Source organism: Vanacampus margaritifer, chromosome 2 (assembly GCF_051991255.1).
Source record: "Vanacampus margaritifer isolate UIUO_Vmar chromosome 2, RoL_Vmar_1.0, whole genome shotgun sequence".
NCBI lineage: Eukaryota > Metazoa > Chordata > Actinopteri > Syngnathiformes > Syngnathidae > Vanacampus > Vanacampus margaritifer.
In genome coordinates this window covers 46,584,400-46,600,886 of record NC_135433.1, presented here as the reverse complement: position 1 = coordinate 46,600,886, position 16,487 = coordinate 46,584,400, and the positions used below count along the sequence as shown (strand labels likewise).

General features: G+C 37.5%; 1 protein-coding gene across 1 annotated transcript; it reads left to right on the top strand.

The window, feature by feature from the left end:
• The first annotated feature begins 7,767 nt into the window (after window positions 1-7,767).
• On the top strand, window positions 7,768-16,486 carry efcab14 (EF-hand calcium binding domain 14). The gene is made up of 9 exons (XM_077556608.1): window positions 7,768-8,465; window positions 10,865-11,013; window positions 11,119-11,264; window positions 11,416-11,514; window positions 11,591-11,698; window positions 13,312-13,464; window positions 13,755-13,839; window positions 14,396-14,524; window positions 15,085-16,486. Exons 1-9 carry the CDS (start codon window positions 8,290-8,292, stop codon window positions 15,255-15,257), a joined length of 1,218 nt encoding a protein of 405 aa, XP_077412734.1. The 5' UTR covers window positions 7,768-8,289; the 3' UTR covers window positions 15,258-16,486.
• Window position 16,487: the final 1 nt, after the last annotated feature.

Sequence of the window (16,487 nt, the reverse complement as noted above, 5' to 3'; positions counted from 1 at the left end):
ACGTAGCATCAACCTTGAGCTTAAGATAACTTACCTTAACTCATTCACTGCCATAAATTCCTTTGAACTATTTCTATTAGTTAAAAAAAAAATCTACTTTTGTTAACAAAAGTAAGGAAACCTGGAATTTTTTTTATTGTACATTAAGAACAGATATAAAATTTGTGATTAATCGTGAGTTAGCTAGTGAAGTCATGTAATTAATTGCAATTTAAAAATGTAATTACCTGACGCCCCTAAATTTTAATGATCTTTTATAAAAAAATATGAAAGGGAATAAAAGATTATTAAAAATTAGGAGCTTAATAATTCGCATGACTTCACTAGTTAACTCACGATTAATCACAAATTTTATTTTTTATTTTTTGTTCTAGGTTTTCATACTCTTGTTAACAAAAGTAAAAAAAAATAAACAAACTAATAGAAATAGTTCAAATGATTTTTTTGACGTCTATAGCCGTCAATGGCAGTGAATAAGTGAACCTCCAGAATCGCTTGCCGTCCACTGTCGAACAGCAGAACCAAGGGTGTTCTTTTCCATTTTCCATCCATTTTCTGAACCGCTTATCCTTTTGGACCAATTTTCAAGCCATCCGCTAGCTTCGTCCTAGCTTCTGGCTAGCGCTAAGCGCTATTTTCATCTCCAAACTCCCTTTGTGTTCCAGTGTGAGAGGCCAGCAATGAAGTAACAAAGACAAAGGCCTTGATAAACTGTCTAGCTCGGCTTCATTGACAGTTGAGTTTATTGCTAAATAGTCCCATACACACGCAAACGCTTCCATGTTTTGTGCTTGAATTTTTCTAAGATGTTTCCCAGGGGAAATCTGGAGGCCTGTTTTTGCCTAATGGCAAGTCCACCCCTGCCCACCAGGAAAACAATTACATGGGCAAACTTGAGCTCCACCACACACAAAAGCACTTGATGAAAAGGAGAATTGTTCCTCTCCTTCTCCGGATGAGCTGCATCATCATCATCGTCATCATCATCATCATCATCCTCTTAATCATCCACTTCCTCCTTTGTTGTTGAGCTTTGAGCAGCTCGCGTGAACTGTTTTTAATTTCATCTGCCAAACTTCAAATGCCTTACACCCCCCGTTGCCCCAATTTTCTTTGTGCTAAATGAGCATCGTATATCAGCCGAGCCTCTGTTCTCCTTCCAGTGCTGCCGCTTCTTCTTCTCTTCATCCTCTTTCAACCGCGCTGACGACGGATTAGCTCGCTTCAAATCAAAGATGCAATCATGTGATATGAATTAGTGCTTCTGCACCAGGGTATCGATTAAAGCCAGGGAGCGGAACCTCTTTCCTTCCACGAAGCGGGAACTAGCCTGACGACTAGCAAATAGAAGAAAAAAACAGAAACATTTATAGCTATGGACTCCTTTCACTGTCTGGCCTTTGTGGAGGGAATGGTTCCCTTCTTCAACCTTAAGATTGCAGTAGGACACATACTGTAGTTTTTGCTACAACAACAATTGAAAACTGATTTCCACCCAAAATACACATGCTAACAATAATTATGTTTTGTTTTGTTTTGATTACTTATCTCATTAACTACAGTAACTGTTTTATTGTAAGTACAATTTTTTAAATGTATTGTTGCATTAAAGAATTGGTTATTATTATTATTATTATTATTATTATTATTATGCAAATAAGAAGATTTTAAAACTGAGCATGAGTAATTTCATTATTAAAATGAACTGTTTCAGATCAAATGTACTGTAAAAAAATAATAATAATAATTTTGTTTTGATTTTACTGAATAATTGGCCTATTAATTAAAATGAAATGAGTTATAAATAATTGAAAAAATAAAGAAACAGTTTGGATTATTGAGCACCATCTAGTGGATTCGTTTTAAAAACCCACTACTAATTTATCCATCCATCCATTTTTTAACCGCTTGTCCTCACAAGGGTTGCAGGGGGCGCATCCCAGCTGGCAAGTTACAACTGGTTGCCAGCCAATTGCAGGGCACACAGAGACCAACAACCGTTCACACTACCAATCACACCTATGGACAATTTAAAGTGTTCAATTAATGTGCCATGCATGTCTTTGAAATGTGGGAAGAAACCGTAGTACCCGGAGAAAACCCACGCAAACACGGGGAGAACATGCAAACTCCACCCAGGAAGGTCGAAGCCCGGACTCGATGTCACGTCCTCTGGACTGGGAGGCAGACGCGTTAACCAGTTATCCATTGTGCCGCCTTTCAATTAAAAAACATTTTTTTAAGTGCTATCATATCAACATATAATTTTATCTATAATCGTAGGTCTAGTAATCGCTAATTATATTACATAGGTTGCACCGTGACTTACAGGAGGTTGACATGTTTTGTCACCATCTTTCTGCTTCATATACCTGATGGAGAAGAACTTTGCGAACGATGAGTTCCATGATTCGGACTCCCGCCACTTGTCTCCCTCCTTTTATGGCTATTTTTTGGTATTTTTTTCTGACTTTTTTTGCTATAAATTTTCAGACTTTTTTTTGTGTGTGCAATTTTGTGTACATTCTATAGTAATTTTCGTGATTTTTAATTTTTATTTTGGACATTTTATAGTTACTTTCTAAACGTTTTCTGCCTTTATTTCTTTTAAATAAAATAAAGTAATTTTCAGACTTTTTGGCAATTTTTGTGTACATTTTATGGCAATTTTGGGGATTTATTTTGTTTTGGAACGTTTTCTTTTCTGTCATTTCTCCCCCGTCCTTATCCCCCCCCCTCAATTCGCTGACATTTTTGGCAATTTTATGGACATTTTATTATATATTTTTGCTCTACTTCTTGCTTTTTGGACATTTTATGGTCCCTTTTTTTTTACACAATTAGGTTAGTTTTCATCTCCCTTTCTTCTCTTTTTTTCTGACAGCTTAAAATTTTGGACTTAAATATTTAATTATTCTTTTTTATTATCTAAATGATTAGTTCATTTGAAAAATATTTTATCTAAAAACATATATATATATATATGTAAAGAAACTATTTCTACTATATTTTTTTAGAGATTCGCATAGAGCCACAGGAGAAATACAAAAGAGCCACATGTGGCTCCAGAACCTCAGGTTGCAGAACCCTGTCTTACAACAACATGATGATTTTGAAGTTCTGAGTTTGAATCTCGGCTCCAGAGTTTGTGGAGTTTACATGTTATGTACTCCGGCTTCCCCCCACATTCCAAAGGAATGCATGTTAGGGTCATTCACACTCTAAATTGTCCACAGGTGTGAAGGAGAGTGTGAATGCTTGTTTGTCTATACAGTATGTGCCCTGTGATTGACTGGCGACCAGTCCATGGCAGGAGCGGTTCTATAGTCTTTAGGGGCCCCAGGCAAAAATAATAATAATTGCCTCCCCTGTTACGTCATCTCTGGTCCAGGGTGCCTAAAGTCAGCTGCAGTAGGCTTCGATTGACTCGTGACCCTAATGAAGAAAGGCGGTGTTCGTAAGCGTTTTTGCCGTTTTAGCTGCAATGTGGTCGAGGCCATTGCAGGTTCACTGTTGATTAAATGAAGTGATTTAAAGAGCCCCCCAAAAAAAAGGTTTCAAATGCAATCAAATCGCTGATGTATTCTTTCCCCTGAGACATGAAGCTGTTTCCTCGTATGTGCTTGAGAGCCAACCCACGCAGTCACTGGCTGATTGGTGATTAAGTGTTAAACACTCTTGTTATCATGCCGTGTATTGTATTGTTGAAGTGACACAATACACTTTTAATGTCACTCCCGCCACATTAACCCACAGGCACTGGATTCCAGCACAATGGCCTTGATAATTGACCTTTTTTTTTTTTAAATATTAATGAAACATCTTGTGTGAATGTATTTATATGCATACCGTCCGTTATTGCTCAGCGTGAAATATTCACTGGTACAAGCCCGGTTATGGCTGCGAGAAGTGAGCCTAATAGAGAAAGTGATCTAGTTTTCAGGGCCTCGAGAGCCTGTGATTGTGAGCACATTTGTCCTTGACACCAGTGAAGCCTTCAAGTGAGAGAACATTGCCCCCTGCTGATGCCTCAACACACTGGAGAAAGCATCATGAATTGACATGAAACGTGATTTAAATTTATCACCATCCATCTTCTGTATACTGCACAAATAGAATTTGAACCACAGAATTGCAGTAATAGGAGGTTCTGTTATCAAGACAGACCTTTTTTTTTTTCTTTTTTTCTTCTCACCCACATTTTAATGCTTTGCATGACGGTCAAACGTGGAAGTCGAGCCAAAAATGTTCTTCACAATATGTAATATGACCCCCCCCCCCCTAGACACAGTATTCTGATTAACTCATTCACTGCCATTGACGGCTATAGACGTAAAAAATTAATTTGAACTATTTCTATTAGTTTAACATTTTTCCCCACTTTTGTTAACAAGAGTATTTTCGAAAACCTAGGAAAAAAAGTATTGTACATTTAGAACAGATATAAAATTTGTGATTAATCATGAGTTAACTATTGAAGTCATGCAATTAATTACAATTAAAAAATGTAATCGGCTGACGCGATAAAAAAAAAAAGAGGGAAAACATTATTAAAAATTAGGGGTGTCAGGCGAATTCGTAATTAATCGCATGACTTCACTAGTTAACTCACATTTAATCACAAATTTTATGTCTGTTCTAAATGTGCAGCAAAAAAATTATAGACTTTCATACTCTTGTTAACAAAAGTGGGAAAAAAATGTTACACTAATAGAAATAGTTCAAATGAATTTTTGATGTCTATAGCCGTCAATGGCAGTGAATGAGTTAATATTGTGTTTGTGGAATAGGAATTAAGATGAAAAATCCACACTGTTTTTATCCACCTCAGGGGGTGGCTATTTTGTCACTTACTGTCGACTGAAAATGACATCACAGTGTTTCAGTTTATGCTGCTTTCAAGGAAGGTCGGAAGTCGGATTTATCCCAGTTGGCTTTTCTTAGTTCCAACCTGATAGCGTTCGAGGCGAAAGTAAACAACCCAAATGGTGGATACTAGTGATAATTATTCTTATTTTATAAGCATTCCATACTGTTCAGGAGTTCACCATATAATTTCATGCAGCGATAGGGGCATACTGTCACATACGTCATGTTACGTGAATTTATGTTGAATATTTATGAATGAAGAAAGCGATCTAGTTTTATACTCGAGTCCGACTTCCCACTTTCCTCGAATGCAGCATTAGAGGTAACGACCATCACATCACGGCTGACCTATTTTCTGGGTTTGGTCATGTGACGTTCAAAAGCTGAGCCCTTAAGCACTATGATGTCATTTTCAGTCAACAGCAAGTGGCAGTACTAGACAAAATGGCCACCCCATGAGATGGATAAAAACAGGTGGATTTTTCAGCCTAATTTATATTGCCCAAACAAACACAATATTAATCTGAATACTCTTCTGTTATGTCACTGAATACTGTTTTGATTGACTGACATTTTTTACATAACAAATGTGATTGGCCTCAAACTTCTTAAATTAGAGCTTATGATACTGCACAAACATTTTCTGAACCATGGAATTTTTCTACAATCAAGCCCTTATCTGGTCAACCTTTTCACTAAACAAATCTGATTGATTTAATATGCTGTACAAAATTCCTTTTTTTTTCCCTCTCTCTTTTTTTTTCTTTTTATGTGGGTGAGCATGTGAATGTGCGTGTGTGCGTGCGTGTGAGTGTGTGTGTATTCATTAGTTCACCTAAAACCTATTAAAAAATCCCATACCATTCACCTAAACCGAAAACTTCCAGCCAGAGTCGTGAGGCCATCAGGAAACCCGAGGAAGGATCAAAGAAAAGAAAGGGAGTTTGTTACAAAATTCCTTTTGTAACAAACTCTTTATTAGCCTGCCTATATTTGGTCATCTTTTTTTTTTTTGCAGTTTTCCCCAAAAGTGTGACAGCCATAAAAACATACATTTTCCCATAGCAGTGTTCATGCCTATTGCAACAAAATAAATCCAGATGTGGTGAATGAGAGGTAAATTGCCTGGCGAGCAGAAGAAAAATTTTGTATTCCGCTCGCACCCACTGCTTCCAATTGATGATAATCTGTATTCACAAAGTCCTCCGTGTCAGACCAAAGCCTTCAATTAGCATGCGATTCTATTCCAACGCAATGCATAGCTGTTTACATTCTCAGCAAAACACAACAACGCGTGTTTTGTTTTTGTTGTAATCACATTCAGTGACATGGCATTAGGCCTTATGACCCTGAGATTAAAAAAGAAAAGAAAAAAAGATGAAACACCAGAGCTTCTTTGAATCGCAGGCGTCACGCTGGCAAGGATGTGTACGAACCACAGCAGGATGCGTGTCCCCCTCGCCGGGCGTTCCGACGCTGATTGAATTTTGTCCCCCTATAATCTTCAAAACAATAACATCATCCCCCCCCACTAATTTGGTGTAGCAGAACTGACACATTAGTCCTGCTAAGATATGATAATATTAGCTCTGTGTGGGCGCAATGTTATCATTATTATGTGAAGAATTCTTTTTTTTCTGGCAATAATAAAGCATCAGCAGTGGGGCCACATCTCAAACTGAGATGCTAAGGAGCATTCAGTGGCTATTGTGTGTTGAATTTCATACCGGGTGACTATTATTAGTAATTCGCTGCAGAAGTTTGGGGGTGGGGGGCAGCAGGGGATATAAAGGAATATATTTCCCCCCAGCAGAAAGCAGGCCAGTGGGGGTGCAGTTTTCATGAAAAAGAAAGCTAAAGGCCAGTGGACTCTCGCCTTCACTCAGCCCAAGAGTCTTGCTGGGTCACACCGACAGTCGGTGGTATGACCTGCTGCTGACGGCCACATGGCAGCAAAAATCAATATTTACACAATGCACTACATTCAGGATATAAATAAGTAAATACTAAGAAAATCACTTCTCTACAGTATGCGTCCCTTTAGGAAACAAATTAGCTGGTCACCGTATGAGTCCGTCCGATTGACCGTCTAGCTCAGGGGTGTCCAAACGTTTTCCTCCGAAGGCCGTTTACAGAAAAATCGAAAAATGCATGGGCCACTTGGAAATTCTTCGACTTGAATCCATTTAACAAGATGAAATAAACATGTATTTCAAACTATCACTAAATGTTTTCTTTATTTGTTTTTTTTATTCATTTCATTACAGGTATAATTTGGACAGATGGGAGGCTGTGATTGGTTGTTCCCCGAGCCCAAAACGTGTGATGTCATTCAAATAATGACGTTATTAGGAGAAATAACATAATTTCACAATAATAAGGTGGTGATAACGACGTTAATAAATTCATGATAGACAAATTATTAACTTTTTTTACTGCTGAAAATTGGAACATTATAAAGTATCCCTTTAAGCCTACCACTTAGTTAAATTCAGTAGGTCAGGCCCCTCACCAAACACGTCCAATTAACATCTAATTTATCGCAACACCAACAGTCATTTGAGTTATAAAATTTCGCTAGTTAAGGTTAGATAATTTAAACATACGGGTTTTGCCCCAGATTTAAGCTTTCAACAAACATGCACAAAAATGTCAAAGTAATAACCAGGACATGTACACAGCATTTGTAGGCACCAGTGTATCCAGTTTATCAGAAAAAAAAGTTGGTTTAGTTTCGAGTTATTCTTTCTAATTGTTCGAATTTCTCATTCTAATTGCTGTAGTTGAGTGTGCGTGTCCGGTGTGCGTGAGTTGACTTCCAAACGCTGCAGGAGGTGGGTGGGGCTATAGTGAAACACAGGAAGTTGGAATCTGATCAGTCCACCAATCAGGTTTGATCTTACTGGAACGTCGCACCTAAACAATCTACTATACATGCAGCAAGGCCGAGCGAAAGACGTCGCAGCAAATTTAGAATTGTGACGTTTAATATGGCGTTTCTATTTTCATACGTCCATCATTAACACAAAAATGGTCGTCACCGGTGCGAGTCACTTTGAATACCGTTAAGTCAACGTGAGCCACTTGTAGTAGTGCTCGCTCGCGTTAGCAATGTGTCAAATGTAGCCGAGTTAGCTATCCGGTGGATTTTCATACGAGTGCTAGCATTTCAAGTTACTGGAAGCGAGGATTTTTATTAACATGATGGTTATGTTACTCGATCAATAACAATCTCGAGGTAATTGTCTGTCAGAGTAACTGGCGCTGTCCGGTGTGTTTATTCCCCCCGGCTTCTTTCCGTGATTAAAACTCTGGCGTTAGCTTAGCTTCAACCGCAAGTCAGCCACCAAGCTGGACAAAACATTGGATTTAGTCGGCTTTAAGTCGAGTGCGGCGGGTTCGCTGACCCCTCAGAAGAAAATGAAGAAGAGGAAGGAGCTCAACGCCCTCATCGGACTCGGGGACAGCAAAAGAAAGAAGCCAAAGAAGGGCTCCGGTCACCGGCTTCTCCGAACCGAGCCGCCGGATTCGGAGTCAGACTCCAGCTCGGAGGACGACGAGTTCAACGGCATGAGCAGCGGAGCTAGCTTTGGCAAGTAAGTGATCACTTTTTGGGGCAATAATCTCATGTTTGTTGCAACATTTAGCATACTGGACAACATGGACTTCTTGTTATAGAACCGTATGTGTAAACAGTCCTTTCATACGTAAGTCACAAGCATATTAGCACATGACAGCGCCAAAATAAAAATAATTAAGTGGGAATAAAAAAAATAATAATTATGATAGTGCTCAGAATATGTCTCACCATTTTATTTATTTTGTATAATATTAGAGTGGTTATTTTACAGAAAAATAATACATAATTACACAAAAGTTAAGTCGGAATGTAGTAATAATAATAAACAAAATAAAGAATAAAAAATGTATGTAATTCGCTTTTATTTGGCAATGTTTTAAAAAATAATATATTCTTTGGTTTTTTTCCGCAGTTCAACATGTATTTCCATTGATGTGTTTTGTTTACACAAACAACCCTGTCTTATTTTAACCTCTCAATTAAACTGTCAAAGTCATTTGCTTTTATTTGAGCAAAAGGGAAAAAACATTAAAATGTTTTTATAATTAAGGCCTTATTACCTAACCCAACAAGGGGCATTATATTATGAGAGCAAAGTTATAATATGAGAAATAAATTGTCATTTTTTTAAGAATAAAGTAGTGCTGTATACAAGTTGCATAAATCATTTAGCAATTTTATTAAAAGAACATTCACCATTTTACAAGATAAAGCTGTAGAAAAATATAATTGATAAGAGAATAGGGATTGTCTAAATATTTGACCATTAAAAATAGGGGTGTTAGAAAAAATCGATTTGGCAATATATCGCGATATTACAGTGTGCAATTCTCGAATTGATTCGATATGCGGCTGAATCGATTTTTAAACATCAATTTTTTATGGAAATATTCAATAAAACGTCTTACTTAGGGTTATGATTCACACATTAAGCATGGAAGAATGTTATATTAATGGAACATTAAACCTTAATATTTTATTTCAGTGCTGTTCAAACATTGCAACCTGGGCCCAGTTGTTCAAAACTCGGTTATATCTTTAACCACTGGTTAAGTAGATTTAACCGACGGTTAACACTGTTATCTTGTTGTCCAAAAAACTCTTTAACTTTAACCGGCTGTTAACATGCTGTTAAAATTATCACACCTAAGGATAACTGCTAACTTTTTAACAGTGTGGTTAACTCTTTGCTTTCACATCAATAATCAAACAGACAACACCACTGTGAATAGCAGCTAATTATTTAATTTAATTAATTTATATATTTTTGTATTAATTTTAATTTAAAACAATTACAAATATTAGTAATAGTTATAAATAGTAGATGAAAAATACACACATTAGATGTATGTAAATACAAAATGACAAATAATTCAAAACTATTTTACCAAAATATACAAAAATACAAATCAGTCAAAAATACAAATATGTTAGACAAAAAAACAGACAAAAATATGATAAACAAAATCAGACAAACATGCAATATTATATGCTACAAAAATATTAGCAAAAATACAAATATTACACAAAATATTCACTGAAAATACACACAGTAGGAAAAAATTAATTATAATGAATAAAAAATAAAATAATTCTCACAAAAACTCCTAAATTGCTTCAACCATTGATTGAATAACGTCAGCAGAAAAGTTCCTGCTTATTTTTTTTGTGCCGAGTGCGAGGGCTCGTTTGGATAGTATCCATTTCTTTCGCCAACCCGGAAGTAAACAAAAAGAGGAATTGTGGGATATATCGCTGCTAACCAGTGACTTAAACGGCATGGTTAACTTTGACGGTGCCGTTAACAAACAGCGTGACTAACCGTGTTTTGAACAACGCATAATTAACAGCCGGATAGTTAACGGCGGGTTAAGAATTTAACCACCGGTTAGGGGTTAAACAGTGGTTAAAATAACCAAGAATTGAACAACTGGGCCCTGTTTGTTAGATACAGTGGCTTAGTTATAAGCCAGACGTTTCAGATAAATAAATAAATTTTCATGCAAATTTTACAGTGTACAATACAATTATGTTTAATTTGTGATTAGTATTTTCTACATCTGAGTAAAAAAAAAAATCGCAATAATCGATATATACATCCGTATCGTGATTAATCGGTATCAAATCGAATCGTGACCTATTAATCATAATTATGATGAAATCGCCAGGTACTAGGCAATTCCCACCCTATATAATATTGTAAATTGTACTATTTTATGTCATTTGTACTCATAACAATCCCAAGTTATTGTTCACTTCAGTAGCCCTCTAATACTTTGTAGTTGATGGCGCTTTGAAGACGTAATGAAAACATACAATCCCCATGGCGTAACAAACCTCTGAAAATATCTTTTCCATGAATAATTAAAGAAGCGTTGCAGTGTTTCTCATGCTGCGGCTTTTGTCTGCTCACAGGCGACGTTACAGTCAATGCTGCACTGTTTGCTACCCATTGTTTCTTTTCATCATACTCGCCGCCTGTGTCATGGCCTGCGCTGGACTCATCTGGATGCAGATTGCCTTGAAGGAAGATCTGGACTCGATGAAGGAACAACTACGCAGGAGTAAGAGCCGCTGGCACGCAGCTGCTGTTGTGTTGTGATGGCCGTGTAGAACTTTGAACCCTTTTAACACTGCTGCAATTTACTTATTATTTATTTATTTAACAGTGGAATCAAGCCAAAAGGCGTCTTCAAGTGAAATACCAAAACTAAGCGAGGACCTGAAAAACAAGGACAGGAAGCTTGATGACATTGAAAATGGAGACAAAGGGTTGAGCAAACTGTGGTTCAACCTCACAGACATCAATAGAAAGGTTAGCTGTCATCTTAACGTTGTCCAACTAGTTGTAAGGAGAGTTACACAGGTTTTTTCCCCCAGTAAGGTAAAAATAGTTTCCCATCCCTTGTAATAGAAATGAAAGAGTAAGCATTATGAATTCATTTTGAAAAAAAATGTCATTTCAGATCACTTTGTTGGACTCTGCTGTAAACCACTTAAAGGCCAATTTGAAATCGGCCTCTGATTTAATCAGCCTGCCCACGACAGTGGAAGAACTTCAAAAGGTGGAGTTTATAAAATACATGTTTTCATTGTTGTTGTTTATTTTACGGAGGTTTTTTTTCCCCCTTTGGATTTCAGAGCGTGGCTACGATCGGAAGCACGCTAACAAGTGTTCAACACGACGTGAAGACCATGCAGACTGCGCTCGAAACTCAGAAGAATTCAGACAGTTTGAAGGCAACAATGGTAAATTTGTACACAAATCAGGTATTTGTTATTCGTGCGGCTCGCTATCCATTGTCTGTGGCCCGTGACATATACTAAAAATGGCATTTGACACAGTTAAAATTTAAAAAAACAAAAAAATCGGGCTGGTCAAAGTAAGAAGGGAGGGTGTTGAAAAAATTAGGTGCCACTATTACAAATAAATTGGTTTATATAACTAGCACTTTTCTAGATATGCAAACACACACAATTTTTTAGGACTAAACACAATTTGTCTTCATAACATTACGTGGCCCTTGCGTCCTTCTGATTTTCTGTATGGGGCCCCTTAAAATGAAAAGGTTTGGACACCCCTGAGTTAAAGCAAAAGGAATCAAACCAGTAGAGCCAAAATCAAAACTGAATTTTATGAAAGTTATTCAATGTTTAATGATTAAAAAAAAAAAATCACCAATTAAATTAGTTGTGAGAATATTTTACAATAAAAGGCTACGGCATATTTATGTGATTTTATGAGAAGGGGATATGTTATGATGAATCAATGGCAATATGAGAGCAATTAAATAAACATAATGTTTTTTTTGTGAGAAAACTCCATAATTTTACAAGTTTATGATAAAATAATAAAAATCTATTACAAGGGGAAAAAAATGCTGTTATTTCACAAGAATCAAATATTAACATTTTGAAAAACTAATAGCTTGCAAAGGATTTTCTGAATGTGGTCATGTAACTGCACGATTTGAAAAGCATCTGCTCTACTTGTCATTCCTCAGCTGCTGTCCTCTTTCTGCCTATTAATCTTTTAATAACGATGGCTTGCGCGCGGGCCGAGATGTCAGCAGGCTGCAATCCAAACCAAATCCTGCCAATGTTTATTTATGTATTACAATATTCTTATGCAACATACATGATGTGCCTTTGGTGCAGTTTCCATTGCAGAAGACGCTGGGTTAAGACCGGGCTCGTTTCACTGCGCCATCATGCTCGTGCTTTCATTAATAATACATGGAACAAGTGCCAGTCTATTTTAGGAGCTTACTTTCTGAGTACAAAAGTAGGTCAAACATTTGAGAAAACTCCAAAATGTGGCCTGAAATCGATGATGAAAACACGTTTTTTTGTACTACAGCCTCAATGGTAACCATGTGTTTATTAGTGGTTTGACGCAGCTCTTAAATAAATTATGACATTGGGGAGGGAGTTTGAAATGATTATTATTTTTTGCTTTGTGTTGTGAACTTGGCAGCCAACAAGGTGTAAAGCAGACTTGGAATGTGTTCACACTGTTCTTGTTTTGTCCGATTGAAACAAACAATTGGCACTTGACGCTTATGGGAAGATGCTGGCTTAGTTTCAGGTTGATCTTTTGACACATGTTTTCTGGGTGGAAGTTCTTTGTGGAGCGCAGACTTCCGCCTTGGCCAAAATTTTAAAAACGTTGATTTCTCCCTCTAAGCTTAGCTGTAAAGCTTACCGGTAATTTAAGAGCCAAATTACAAATGTTGTTCCTTCTCGAGCCAGTTTGCTCCCGTTTGCAGTTTCTGAACCTCCTTTATAAAAGCCTTGCAGAAAATAGAGGCATAGTAACAGTATGTATGTATGTATGCATGTGTGTGTGTTTGTTGTAACAGGACATAAGCGACCTGAGGAAAGTGGTGAGCGAGGCCAACCAGACGGAGGCCAAACACCACACGTTGAGCGATGAGCAGATCCACACGCTCCTGTCAAGCGTCGCCGAGCTCCAGCACAGAGTGTCGTCTTTGGAGAATGGCTCCAAACAAAACGTGAGATTTTTCTTTGGCTTTGTCACATTTGCGCACACTGAATGGCATGATGGCCTTTTTTCTGAGTTTTGTTTTTTAAAATTTGATCTTGTACTTAGTGACATTTCAAAAACAAATGCATGATCTCTATTTCTTATTTGGAAAACAAATGTTTGAATATCTATATATATATTTTTTTACATCATGTATAAGAGTAATTTTTTTGTGCAAGATTCCAAAAACATGAACACAAACACTGCCAGTGTTGAGATATTTCCAAATATTATTTCCCCTCCCCCCTATTTCTCCAGTTGAAAGACGCTGAATTTCAACCCTTCAACAGGAGCGGGCCTCAAACGACCGAGAAGATGAGCGAGAGCCAAACAACCAAACCAGGTGCTGCGTTGCCACTACAGGATAAAACTGATCCCTGCTTTTTACCTGTCTTACCATTAGGGGTGTGAATTGCCTAGTACCTGGCGATTCAATTCGTATCACGATTCATAGGTCACGATTCGATTCGATACCGATTAATCCCGATACAAATCTATAAATTGATTATTGCAAACACATTTTTTACTCAAATTTAGAAAATACTAATCAGTAAACTTGTAAACGTACACTGTAAGATTTGTATGAAAATGTATTTATTTATCTGAAAATTCAGGCTTATAACAAACAGGTTGCAGTCTGTTTCATGTTAGAACAGCACTGAAATAAAAATATTAAGGCTTAATGTTTCATTAATATAAAATTCTTCCATGCTTAATGTGTGAATCCTAACCCTAAGTAAGACGCTTTGTTGAATATTCCCATAAAAAATGTATGTTTAAAAATCGATTCGGCCGCATATCGAATCAATTCGATGAATTGCGCGCTAGAATATCGCGATATATTGCCAAATTGATTTTTTTCTAACACCCCTACTTACCTTACATTTTCATTTTGATAGACAACACCAAGCCAAGTCCTGATCCACAGACAAGCAGACTCCCACGCTTCCTGCCCCCGAACCGCTCCAAGAGAAATATCGACATCAAATGCCAAAAGAGGCGATTCCTTCCTGGAGTCACTTTAAAAGGTGTGTAAAACGACGACAAACGCAGTAGCTGTAATCCAGTAACCAAGTTTGAACGTTTCTTGAGTATTTACCCAAAATACTTAAAAGTGGAAGTCAGCCCTAAACATTTATAGATAATAATATGTTATATGTGATCTCACTAGTCTAAACAAGACAAACATTTGGTGAATAAGAGTTATGAAGCAAAATCCAGGCATTTTAACAATCACATCACAGCTCAGCTTCAGAAAACACGTGAGCTGTTGATTGGTCGTTGCCTGAGCCCTGAGCAACATTGATGTCATCTTTAGTCGACAGCAAGTGGCAAAATGGCCGCCTTCTGATATTGGTAAAAACGGCTAGATTTTGCTGCTTAACTCATATTCCACTAACGCAGTATTAACCAGAATACCATATTTAGATTAGTGGGGCTGCATAGAACATATTATTATCTTTTTGTGTGTATGTGGGGGGGGGGGGTTGATTTCCCCTTTAAGAATGCAAATGAGATGCAAATCCTGCATTTTGGGCAAAAAAAGAAAACATCTCAAGAAATGACAGTACCTGATCTTGCGCACAAGGTCTGAAAGAAATCTTCGCGGACGCCGCTGGCGATGCAGCGAGCCTAACGTACGAAGAGCTGTGGAGGAAACTCGGGCAACTTGCCCCAAAAGCTCGTGTGCTGAGGTGCTTCGACAGCGACGGCGACAAGAGGTACTCCCTGACGGAGCTGAGAGCCGCTTATGGGGTGTGAGCGAGTCACCCACAGACAGCAGTGAACAGTATTGAAGGAAGCCCAGCGGGGTCTGGCGCAGGTCTCTGTAATTGCTGCACTTTTTTTGTGTGTGGGCGAACTGATGGTCAGTCTTCTTCCATTTCTGTTCAATTCTGCACAACCTCAGCTCCTGCCCTAAAACTTGAGCTCTAATCCATTCAGCTACAGAATGTCCTACTTAGAAGTGTCATTCACACCGTCAATCATTGAGATTTCACCCAACCCCCTTTGCGCTCTCACCTGGTACAAGCGTGAAATGTATTTATAGATTTTTATGAATGTTTACAAACTTGACTACTAGAAGCTGATTCTTCCAACCTGTTCGTTTTTAGCCCACTTTCCTATCTTAATTGAGACACTTGATTGATCCGAATCCTGGTCAGTCAGTATATTTAAAGTATCTTGATTCTATTTTTCCCCCCCCTCTTCTTTGTTGTTTCCCCCTCCCCCTATAAAACAAGATGTGAAGGGCTATGTTCACGTGGAAACACTAAGAATTTATGTAGCAATAATAAAGAGGCATAGCATGTAGTAGAGCAGGGGTGGGCAACCAACAAACAGCATGTGGGCCAAAAACATATTACCCAGGAATGCTTACAATATATTATGAACACTTCTTTGGTTATTGTATCATATTACGTACGGCCCACGAATGACTTGATAAAATAGAATAAAGGTTCCCCACCCGAGATAGATGCACCAAGCTGAATGTGTTAACAGGTAGTTCAAGCACTGACGTCACTCGTTAAAAGACATTTTATAGGCAGCATAATGTTGCATTTATGCAATTGTCCCTAAAATGACCGCTGTTAAAAAAAAAAATCAATTTTGGTTCAAGGTGTTTGATGACTTTTTACAATTCTGATCTTAAAACTTGTATATTATTTTAAGTTGTGCTTTCCATGTTGCTTATAATGTAACATGTACACATTTATGACAATGCGACAATTGTCAACAATGCGGACAATTTGCTGGTAATGCAATGGTGAAAGGTGTTGGTGTAGATCAGTGGTGGGGAACCGTCAGCCTTTTAACCCACATATGCTCACACCGTAATTATTTATTTGATCATTTGTTTTATAAGTACACTACATTTACCATTTATTTAGTATGGAACTTGGCGGACTGGTTCACCATCTCTGATCTAAATGCTGCTACTATGCGATTGTGTTTTTGTGTGAGCATCAATGAATAAACAGTTAAAAGATT